At 37.2% G+C, this 12,270-nt stretch overlaps 1 protein-coding gene across 2 annotated transcripts in view; it reads left to right on the forward strand.

The window, feature by feature from the left end:
• LOC115412168 (neuropilin-2-like) overlaps positions 1-12,270 on the forward strand; it is a 208,172-nt gene that overhangs the window by 53,284 nt on the left and 142,618 nt on the right. For both annotated transcript variants that reach the window (XM_030124508.1, XM_030124509.1), the window contains exon 3: positions 9,993-10,174. In XM_030124508.1, the coding sequence (XP_029980368.1) occupies positions 9,993-10,174 (182 nt within the window). The remainder of the gene's footprint in view (positions 1-9,992; positions 10,175-12,270) is intronic.

A 12,270-nucleotide genomic window follows, 5' to 3' on the forward strand; every position in this document is an offset into this window, starting at 1 on the left:
AACAGCACACACCGTTTAAACAGAAGCCAAGGTCAGAGGAAACGTGGAAGGAGGTGATTAAATGAAACATATGCAGACACAGACACAATACAGCTGATGATGATGATGATGGTATCGGTTGTCTGATTTACGGACACTGCCCTGAGGGTTTGTGAGATCAGTGTGTTACTGTAATGGCTGTGTGTGTATCTGTAACGGACTGACCCCGATCAGTGTGTGTTAGCGCCATAATTAGGAATCGATTGCCATGGCGACTACTGCGGGATGCATGCACACGCTCTGTCCATCCGTCTGCAGTAATAGGCCTATTACTTGATAACGGCGAAGTCAGTCGTCCTCCTCACTCTTTATTAACGGCTTCACTGACAGACTCACAACGGCTGCTTTTACCTACACAGGTGCTCATGTACACTATATAACACTGTCAGAGTCATTCATGTTCAGGGGCCACATTTAACCCAGCGAGCTGTAAAGAGGGTGGGACCAGTAAAAAAATAGAAAAATAGCCTCTAAATATTGACAATTCCAAATGTTTCTCTTTGTTTTAATGCAGAAAAGTTGAATTGACTAATGAAATGTTAAAAAGTCTACATTTACAAACATTCCCACAGCAAAAAATAATGAATAACCTGAGCAACCTGAAATTTCTTAAGAAAAATAAGTGCAATTTTAACAATATTATGCTTTAACTTCGTCATTTGTAAATGTGCATTACAAACTATGTTACACGAACATTTAATAACAGGCAGAATATTGTTCAAATTTGTCATTATTTATAGGTTATACTGCTGTTATTATACTGGTTTGAGTCACCGGTGAAAATTAGTTTGACACCCCTGACATACACAATACACCAGGGGTGTCAACGTCATTCATGTTCCGGGGCCACATTCAGCCCAACGTGATCTCAAAGGGGCCGGACCAGTAAAATAATAGAAAAATAGCCTCTAAATATTGACAATTCCAAATGTTTCTCTTTGTTTTAGTGCAAAAAAGTTCAATTAAAGTATAGACATGTTCAAATGTCTATATTTACAAACATTAGTATTGCAAAAAATAATGAATAACTTGAACAAATTGAAATTGTCGAAGAAAAATTGGTGCAATTTTAACAATATTACACTTCAGTTTATCATTTATATGCATTGCAGATCACAGTGGGTCTACAAACACAGAAAACCTTTAGTAACAGGCAGAATATTGGTAAAATTACGCATCTTTTTCTGGGGAAGTTTGAGGTTCATATTTGTTCAGGTTATTCTATTTTACTGTAACAGGATAGTTTCTAAATGCCAATATTTTCATCATGTAATTTTTACTTTCTTCACATTAAACCAAGGAGAAAATTTCTAATTGTCATTATTTATAGGTTTTTATGTTCCTATTTTACTTGATATCACATTGAGTTGTATGTGGCCCCTGAACAGCCTTAACTGTTAAGATTTTCAGTCTAATTTTTGCACCTCTGAAATGTATCGCACAGGCTGGTTTTGGCCCACAGACCCTATGTTTGACACTCCTGCTATATATACAGATGTTATGTACAGTATAAACACACCTGACATGTTTACAGCTGTTTTAAGCATCCTTTTAATGAAAACCTTCCACTATGAATCACTAAAACAGCTTTTATTCATTTTCCCGACAGTGGAAGAGGGTGTACTTGTTTACTTTCCTCTGTTTCACACTGACTCATTATGACATGAGTATTAATGTTTGTGTCAGTATGTTTGAAACTCCTGGGTGATGGTTTCAGTTCCACAAAAACACGTCTTTATGGAGCCATGGAGAATTTCACTTCCCTTAATGTAGAATGTGCACGTGCTAATGGAAACCAGTAAAGGAAATGAACACACCAGAGGGAATCTATTTATGTATTTATTTATTTGGATAATGGGGATCAGAAACCACTACAACAGCACATAGGATCACACTTTCATTTATTTTTGCTGCATTTATTTAAAGAAAAGCAAGAAAAACAGAAGTCAAATACATTGTTTTTAAAAATAAAAATGTGTAAAATTATCTCACCTAAATAACAAGAAAAAAAAAAGACACGAGTGACAATAATTTAAAAGAAATTTAAAAAATTTAAATGTTAAGTACTTTTTTAATATGTATGGATGTCAGAGTTTTTTTTTGTGAATATATATATATAGCAAAACAGTGAAAAAAAATATAGAAAAGACATTAAAGTAGACTCTTATAATAAGGTGAATAAAAACTCCAAAAGTGACAATTGAAGACTTCCTGTTTTAGTGTCACATGGTTCCTCCAAGCCCCGCCCCTTTAGGAAACCATAAACATATGCTGTTCCATTCATCCCAATGAGAAAAAATGAACGTGACATTACAGTTTTAGGTCAAATCTTTCACCCCAAACCCACCCATGTAAATGTTCAACATTAATCTGAGAAACTGCATATCTGCTGAACTTTACGACATTAAAATAACAGTTTTTAAGACGCACAAATCAGGAGAAAATGGGCTTTAATTGAGGCCTGGCTCTGTCTCCGAAACGAAATCTCGCTAGATGTTGCAACACAAATCTCACCTAAAGGACCTCAAAACAAACAGGAAATAAAGCCAATCATTATTATGATAAAACAATGTTAATTACCCTTAAAACATGATATTACTATATTATTTAAACCTTAGTAATTAACTCCTCTGACCACGCCCACTTAAGAAACAGGAAGTGAACAATTTCAGGTGAATTGTAATTGGCCGTCAGTGTTTGTTTTATTCAACGAATCAGTGAAAGTGATGGTTTGGACTCCGACATAAACTTGATTGACAATAATTGTAAAAACTTTACATTAATACTTTTCTTAATCGTTCTTCATGTGACTGTCCCATTATTTTGGACGTCCATTAAAAGACACCATGTGACAGGCCTTTTAATATTTATAGTTAAAACAGTAACTTTACCAGATAATCAGATCTTTAGTTAATAATCAGCTGCGTAGTTTCATGAAGTCGTACAATTAGGGTTTATCTGTTTTGCCAGAAGATGAAATAAACTGAAGGATCTGGATTTGACTGTGGTCCAGTTCAGACCTCCTCCTGATCTCGTCTCCATGTGTTCGTCCTGGTTTTAAGGTTTTATGTGACGTCCTGAACCTCAGACGCTGCGTCTCCTGTTAACGGCACCCCGATGTTTGACAGAAATCTACAGGTGTTGGAAAAAAAACACTCATGACCTGAGGAGACAGAGGGAACGTGTGAACAGTCATTAATGACCAGGAGGAGGAGGAGGAGGAAGAGGAGGAGAAGGAGAAAGAGGAAGAGAAGGAGAAAGAGGAGGGGCAGGAGGAGGAGGAGGAATAGGAGGAGGGGGAGGAGGAAGAGGAATAGGAGGAGGAGAAAGAGGAAGAGGAGGAGGAAGAAGAGGTGGAGGGGGAGGAGGGAGGAAGAGGAGGAGAAATAGGAGGAGGGGTGGAGGAGGAGAAGGAGAAAGGAAGAGGAGGAGAAGGAGAAAGGGGGGAGGAGGAGGAGGGGAAGAGGAGGAGGAGGAGGGGAGGAGGAAGAGGAGGGGGAAGAGGAGGAGGAGGAGGGAGGGAGGAGGATGTGGAGGGGGAGGAGGAAGAGGAGGGGGAGGGAGGGGGAGGAGGATGTGGAGGGGGAGGAGGAGGACATGGAGGGAGAAGAGGAGGGGGAGGAGGAGGAGGAGGAGGAGGGAGGAGGAGGACATGGAGGGAGAAGAGGAGGGGGAGGAGGAGGAGGAGGAGGAGGAGGAGCATCGTATCCAAAGCTCCGCCTTAGTTCACATCAGAAAACCTTATAAAGCGTTCGGGCTAAAACCATAATATCCCTGAAACTCGACTTCAGGGATCTACTTTTTTCACTAACAGAAAAACGTGGATTCTTATTTACAGATGAATTATATTTGTCTTATTTTTCTGGTCTGGTCTGATTTAGATCAAACTGGGCTGAATGTGGAACCTGAACTAACATGAGTTTGATGTAAACGGTAGAAAAAAATCTACAACAGCCCTTCTGATGAGATAATTCAGGGGTAAAACGTGGGAGAAAGCGATTCTGACTCGTCGTTTTGTCGTTCCCTTTAGCGAGTCTGAGCAGCTCAGCCATTGGCTGCGGTGGAACATGGTGGGGGGGCGGAGACGGGGCTGATGGGATTAAAGGTTGACTTGGGAGCTGTGTTCCTCCTACACTCAAACCTCAAACCCTCCTCAGATCAGATCCTGCATCCGTCGGCGTGTTTATGTGCGCCACATAAACGTGCATGTGCGGCCGCGGCGTGCACGTCGTAGCGCTTTCGACTAAAGTCACGGAGCCGGAGGGAGGGCGGGACACCTGTCTCCGTCCGTCTCCACGACGACCTGAATGCAGTGTCATGTTCTGTCTCTGATTACGACCTCTGCGTGTGGGCGACACGGGACATATTTGACCAGTTCCAGGACAAACTGCAATTCTACTCCTTATGTAAATATGTAAACAGTTGTATTAGTCATTACTGTTATTTATTTTTATTTAATTAATGTAAAAGTGATGAAACCTCAGGTGTTAACCCTTAAAGACCCAAAACCATCTACTGATCTAAACTGTTTAATACTTTGGATCCATTAATCCTATCAATACATGTAAATAATTGGTGTAAAATACAGTTCTTCATCTTTTCATGGTCATCAGATATGACCCATTTGGACGTTCAGAGGCTCCGTGGTTACCGTGGAAACACCGTCATCTTCTCCAACATTGATTCACCAGTAAAACCCATGGAGTTGGATCAGTGACAGTGGATGGACACACTGGGTTTATGTTCAGATAATGATAGATACATCTGAAAAAGACACTGTTTATTCAGTTTTCTCTGTTTTTGATATAATAATATTTGAATTTACTCTTGAGTTTTTATGAACATCTACACAATCAGTGAATTAAATATAAGAAAATGCATGATTTACACTGAAAAATGCAAAATACAGGAGATACTATTGTAATAAATGGTGATAAATCACTTAAGAAAGGTTAAATTATTTATAGTAAAGTATCTGGATCGATCGATCGATCGATCGATCTATCGATCTATCTATCTATCTATCTATCTATCTATCTATCTATCTATCTATCTATCTATCTATCTATCTATCTATCTATCTATCTATCTATCTATCTATCTATCTATCTATCTATCTATCTATCTATATCTAGTTACTTTGAAATACTATTAATACTTGATTTCTAAACAATATGGACATAAATATTGGGACACATCATGTCTACAGCTGTAAGATGTCCTGTTCATGATAATTTTAGATAAAAACATCAATATTTCCTTAAAGTTTAGGGAGATTTTTCTTCCTTAGTGATATGTGAAGAAAGTAGATGGTTAGTTGTGGTAGTAAGTAAGTAAGTAAATAAATAAATAAATAATTTACCGACAGAAATTTAGAGGTAGAACTTTTAAAATTGTAGTCATGGATTAAAAAAAACAAAACAAAAACAAAAAACAAAATCAGTGTTGAGAGAAATTAAGTAAAAACCATCTCAGGAATTTTGGAAACCAAGATAATTTAAACCAAACTAACCAATGCAATGATATTTATCCCAGTATAAAACTATATTCTGACATTAGTCTGTTGTTTTTTGTTTTGTATCCACGACCCCTGTTAGAAAAGAAACACCTGAATCCAATGTGTCCACATACTTTTGTCCATATAGTGTATAAACCTGTATTCCGCTACATATTCTCCAATCATTTGTACTACACTCCATCCCACCATAACATATTATATCAAATACATTAGATTATATTCACCACTAAACCTCCCTGTACATTTGTTTTTAAATGTTTGTCTACGTTCTTTCAACTCCTTTTCCAAACCGTTCCACAAATAATTAGAGCAGGAAAAACAGATCTGGTGTAGAAATGAGTAGCTGCTAAACAAAGTTGTCATCTCACAAAGGAGGAGGAGGAAACTGTCGCAGGGATGAGGCGTTTTCTTGGGAAAATATGACAGGAACGGTGACACGTCCCGTACGTACACACATGCCTGACAGCTGGCGTCATAACTGCAGCATTAGTTCCTATGTGGAGGAGACACAAAGCATGATGGGAGAGTGGGAGTTGTGTGACCCTCATTATGTCAGGAACTTGCTCACCTGTCAGAAACCACACACACAGACAGATACACAAAAATAGACACAAAAACACACGTTTGCCCTCATCTGTGTGTGTGTGTGTGTGTCCGTTTATACTCATGAACACTTTGCACAGTCAGGTTGTTGTTACGCTGTTGTGTCTCCGCTGTCGTCTGGGCTCTTGTAACGAGACAAAAAAGGCGGAAAGGAAACAAATACACACTCATGCACCGACACCAGTGTGTTTCTTTTGAGGCGTAGGTGTTTTATTAGATTTTGTCCACGTCGGTTCATGGTGACGTTATGTTTATGTGGGAGTGTGTTTATTCTGTCGTCCATCTTCAACTGTTTAAAATGTTTTATGTGAAGGTCCAGTAAAGCTTTATTAAACCCTGTGACATTTTACCTTAATTTAACCCTTTATGAAAAAAAAGTAAAGTGTGTTTTTGGAGGACATAACAAGACTTTATTACTTTCCTGACATTTTTCAAAAATTTTTATTGTCATGTAGAAAATCATGGTCAGTGAAGTTACCGTATTTGTTCCTTGAACGTATGTTGACAAAAAAAATTAAAAATACATGAAGTAAATATAAAAAATACAAGAAGACCTTATAAGACTAGAAAAGCATTCGGAGAGTGCAGACCTCCACCAAGGCAGATCAGTTGCCCCCCCCCAATCAACACCAAAATTCAATCATTTGTTCCTTGTGCCAGTATCAACATTTCCTGAAATTTTCATCCAAATCCATCCATAACTTTTTGAGTTATCTTGCACACAGACAAACTCTGACAAAAACATAACCTCCTTGGCTGAGGTAAAAAAACAAAACACATGTAAGGTGAAAGGAACATGTATTTTAGAACATTAGAACATCCCTTTTCTACCATTAGACCAACATAAGTGCTAGTCCAGACCCCTGTCCACATCCACATGACCCCTTTGAACATCATCACCTACATTAGTACCATTACTTCATGGTAGTGTTGTATTCAAGACCAGCTAGACCCAGACCAAGACACTGCCAAGACTGAAGGGTATCAAACCAAGACAAGACCAAGACCAGGACCATGATACACTAAGGCAAGACCAAGACCAAGACCGAAAACAGGCTGGAGTTAGAATCGACATGACGTGATTATTCATATCAATTATAGAGCTAAAGGCATTGGTGTAAAGTGTCATGACTAGTTTTCTATTACATTGTCCTGATGTTTTGAAGAGGATGTGTAACTAATAAAGATACTATTCTGTGATGATACGGTTTTTGTACAAATGCCATCGAGACCGCTATATCCAAGACAAGACTGAGACTAAAGAGAGTTGAGACTAAGACAAGACCGAGACCAAGACCTAATAGAGACGAGACCAAAGAGAGCCGAGACCTGAGAGTCGAGACCAAAACAAGACTGAAATCAAAGAGAGTCAAGACCAAAATGAAACCGAGACCAAAGAGAGTCGAGACCAAGACCTAAGAGAGTCGAGACCAAGACCTAAGAGAGTCGAGACCAAGACCTAAGAGGGTCGAGACCAAAGAGGGTCGAGACCAAGACGAAACCCAGACCAAAGAGAGTGGAGACTGAGATGAGACCAAGACCGAAGAGAGTTGAGACCAAGACCTAAGAGAGTCAAGACCAAGATGAGACCCAGACCAAAGAGAGTGGAGACTGAGGCCAAAGAGTTGAGACCAAGACCTAAGAGAGTCAAGACCAAGACAAGATTGAGACCAAAGGGAGCCAAGACCAAGACAAGACGGCACCAAAGAGAGTCGAGACCAAGACGAGATCGACACCAAAGAGAGTCGAGACCATGACAAGACCGAGACCAAAGAGAGTCGAGACCAAAGAGAGTGGAGACCAAGACAAGACCAAAACCAAAGAGAGTCGAGAGTCAAGACCAAGACAAGACCCAGACCAAGACCAAAGAGAGTCGAGACCAAGACAAGACCGAGACCAAAGAGAATCAAGGCCAAGACCAAGACCATAGAGAGTTGAGACCAGAACAAGACGGAGATCAAATGTGTTGAGTCTGTGACAAGACTGTGACCACAAAAAATTGGTCTCAAGACCAAGACAGATCTCGAGACCCTCATCACTACTTCATGGTACCTAACAAAGCAGGTACACTGACTGTTCATGCAGACCCTGTAGACCACATTTGACCTCAGATTGTCGCTCACTTTAACGCTTGCTGTCACTGTCTTGTAATGTATTCTTAAATGACCAAAAATAGTCACTTGCCCAATAAGGGGTTAAGACCTGTTGTCTGAACGTAGCCTAAGATTGTGTTCACATGAACTAAAGAACTTAAAGGAGCTGAAGACCATGGGAGCTATTTTGGCGTGGGGCAGGTGTGAGTTTGGGGTCCAGACTCGGAGCCGGATCTCCTGCTGTGGGTCTGAGGACACGTCTGACATGTGTGGACCGCAAAACATGAAAGAAACAGGAAAGGACAGAAATAGATTCAAGAAGGACCGAGTGGAAGAAAAGGCTCCTGTTCGGACGTTTATTTATCTGTAATGATTCGAAACAGCTCATAAAGAAGAACCAGACGCTGTTGTTTAACGATTAAAGTGGAAAATGGGAACGAAGGTTCAAACATGATTGGATTTACAAACTGGAGTCACTGGTTCTGCATTAATTCTGCTTTTGTTCAGAGTTCACCTCCAGTTCACAGCGGTAGTGTTCAGAAGCTGCTTTGACGTTAGGCATGTGAGCTGCATTTTCTGGTTTCTGGTCTTTTTTTTCACGCCTGGTTGAGGAGATGTTTCCGTCTTTATACATTCCGTCCTAGAGAATTAATTGCGAGAGAATTCTGACAGACCGTCATGTTCCGTTCACTCTGTTTTTATTTGTTTTATTCGGTGGTTTTTATCCATGAGGTGATGTTCTCTGTAGCAGATGTAGAAGTAGATAATGAACCTGAAAACAGTTCAGATGAATGTTTCTGAGGTTGTTTTTATGATGCGTATGGAGCATGTAGGATTTATGAAGCAGGTAGTTGTTCTTCACCTTCACTGTCACTGTTTACAACTATGTTCCTTTAAAATATTAGATTAGATTAGATTAGATTAGGGAGAACTTTATTGATCATTCTGGGAAATAACAGTTCCAGTAGCAGCACAACATCATATGTACAGATATAAATGAATTATAGAATAATAAAGCAAAAGAAAATAATGCTGTTAATAATAACAATATTTATAATGAAAACAGTAGTAAAAATAGGCAAGTGTACATTAGAAATACTAGTAGTAATAAAGATAGAAATAATTCTAATTCTAATAATAATAATAATAATAATAATAATAATTATTATTATTATTATAGAAGAAGAGTCATAGTAATAGCAGACGTAACCATATCAGTAATATCAATAGTAACAGTGATTACAGTAATAGTTAAAATAAAAATTACCCAAAAGTAACTAATATAAGCAAGTAATTATTAATAATAATAATAATAATAATAATAATAATAATAATAATAATAATAATAATAGAAGCAATAAAAGTAATCATAGCAATAGTAGATTTAACAATATCAATAATATAAACAGTAACAATGATTACAGTAATAGTAGTAAGTAATATAAGTATGTAATTATAACAACAACAATAATAATGTCATTTATTTATTAATAAATAATAACACTTATATAGCGCTTTGTTTGACACTCAAAGACGCTTCACAACCAGACAAAACAAAAAGAACAATGAGAACAAAGGGGCTCAAGAAAATGCAAGTTTTTGCATGTATTTATAATAAAATGATGCTTCTGGACTCAAACTTTATTGATTCAGTTTCTTTTTACTTCTTGTGTTTCTGAATATGTTCAAATATATCGATTAAAGTCAATAAAACGTTGAAACATGTTTGTTGTGTGCAGGTACGACTACGTAGAGATCCACGACGGGAACTCGGAGTCGGCCGACCTTCTGGGAAAACACTGCAGTAACATCGCTCCAGCTCCGATCATCTCGTCTGGACCGTCGCTACACATCAAGTTTGTGTCAGACTACGCCCACCAGGGGGCGGGCTTTTCTCTGCGATATGAGATCTTCAAAACAGGTAAACGAAACTAGCTACGCTGGGTCTCTGCTCAGTCATATCCATGTCAACAGTGTTTATCATGGGATATGACCTTTATTTAGTGTTTTTTAGTTTCAGTAAAGGTTGGATGATACATTTAGTTGATTTTTGCTCTGAAAATCATTCAAAAAACGAACTTAAATTCATAATTACACAATGTTTGATTGCGAATATACATGTTCAGTCTTAAATACTACATAGTTTTATCCAAGAAACCTATTTTTCAGTCATGTTTTGTCTTGTTAGTCCTCTGTAATGCTGAAGTATTCTATATTTTTTAGGATTTCAAGGTTATATTGTTCAACTGTATCATCAGTTAACAGTGTTTAAGATGAGTGGTTTTAGTTTTACTGCAAGGAATTGACTGATTTTAGTTGAGTTTTGATTTAGTTTCAGAGTTTGAGTTTTACAGGCTTTAAGAGAGAAAAGGATGGTTTTAGTGGCTTGAAACGGTGGGATTAAAGAATGCATTGCATGAAATTTTACTTATAAAAACATTCTTTATTAAAGACGCCAAATTGTGCCACCTCATGTTAAACCATTAAATCTGGGAGAAAATTCCGATTTTATTTGTTAGCCATTTTATTTCAGTCCATATTACACAGTTAAATACAGCTTTTATTTACTTTTCAGCTCTATTTTAGTTCAGTTTTTTCTCTCCTCTGGTCTTACTTTTCACTAAAGCTGCATTACTTGATCATTTTGTTTTTGTATTACTCCAGAAAAAAATCCATAATTCCCTTTCAGTTTATTGTTTATTAACCCATGAAGACCCAGTGCTACTTTTGTGGCAGCTCTGAAAAGAATTTTTCTTTCTAGTTAATGTTTAAGTGATTTATCATGATGTATTATAATATTATCCTCTGTATTTTGCATTTTTCACTGTAAATCATGTATTTTCCTATATTTGATTTCATGTATTTGATTTAGAATTTCATGAGAACTCAGACTTCATTCAAAGGTTACTATATCAAAACAGTGAAAACTGAAGAAAAAGTATATTTTTCTGTAAAATATATCATTAACTGAACATAAAATAAGTGTTTTCAACCATTACCATTTATCAAACGATATGTTTTTTTTTTACTGGTGAATCAATGTTGTAGAACACAGGTGTCAAACATGTGGCCCGGGGGCCAAATCTGGCCTGCCAAAGGGTCCAGTCTGGCCCCTGGGATGAATTTGTGAAATGCAAAAATTACGCTGAAGATATGAATCATTTTAGTTCAGGTTCCACAAACAGATAATTCAATCTCCAGTGGGTCGGATCAGTAAAATACTATCATAATAACATATAATTACTCATAAATCCAAATTTTTTCCTTTATAAATGTAAACATTTTCATGTCATTTTACTGTAGCTACACTAAAACAAACTAACATTTCACAAAAACGCAAAAAACCTTAACAAATATGAACATTTTGAAATGTCTGAAGTGTAATTTTAACAATATTCTGTTTGTTATTAAATGTTTTGTGTATTCATTGATCCACTGTACGTTGTAATTTAATGTGTAAATGATAAAGTGAGACATAATATTGTTAAAATTGCACTTAGTTTTCTTCAGACATTTCAGTTCATGTTATTCACAGTTATTTAAAGGATAGTTTGTAGATGTAAACATTTTCATTGCACAATTTTACTTTTTTCACTCTAAAACATAGAGGAAAGTTTGGAGTTGACATTATTTATATATTATTATCAGATTATTTCACTGGTCCGACCCACTTCAGATCAAATTGAGCTGAATCTGGCCCCTGAACTAAAAGGAGTTTGACACCCCTGTTGTCGAAGATGATGGTGTTTCCATTATCCTCTGTATTTTGAGTTTTTTTGGTATTATCTAAATTTAATTTACTGATCATATTGATGTTCATAAAAGCTCAGATTAAAATTGAGGGTCACTATATCCAAAACAGAGAAAACTAAAGAAAAAGTGACTTTTTCAGCAAAGATATCAGTAATTGAAGTTAAAATCAAGTGAGTCCATCCACTATCATTGATCCAACTCCATGGGTTTTACTGGTGAATCAATGTTGTAGAAGATGATGGTGTTTCCATGGTAACTACAGAG

This window comes from Sphaeramia orbicularis, chromosome 21 (genome assembly GCF_902148855.1).
Source record: "Sphaeramia orbicularis chromosome 21, fSphaOr1.1, whole genome shotgun sequence".
Classification (NCBI taxonomy): domain Eukaryota; kingdom Metazoa; phylum Chordata; class Actinopteri; order Kurtiformes; family Apogonidae; genus Sphaeramia; species Sphaeramia orbicularis.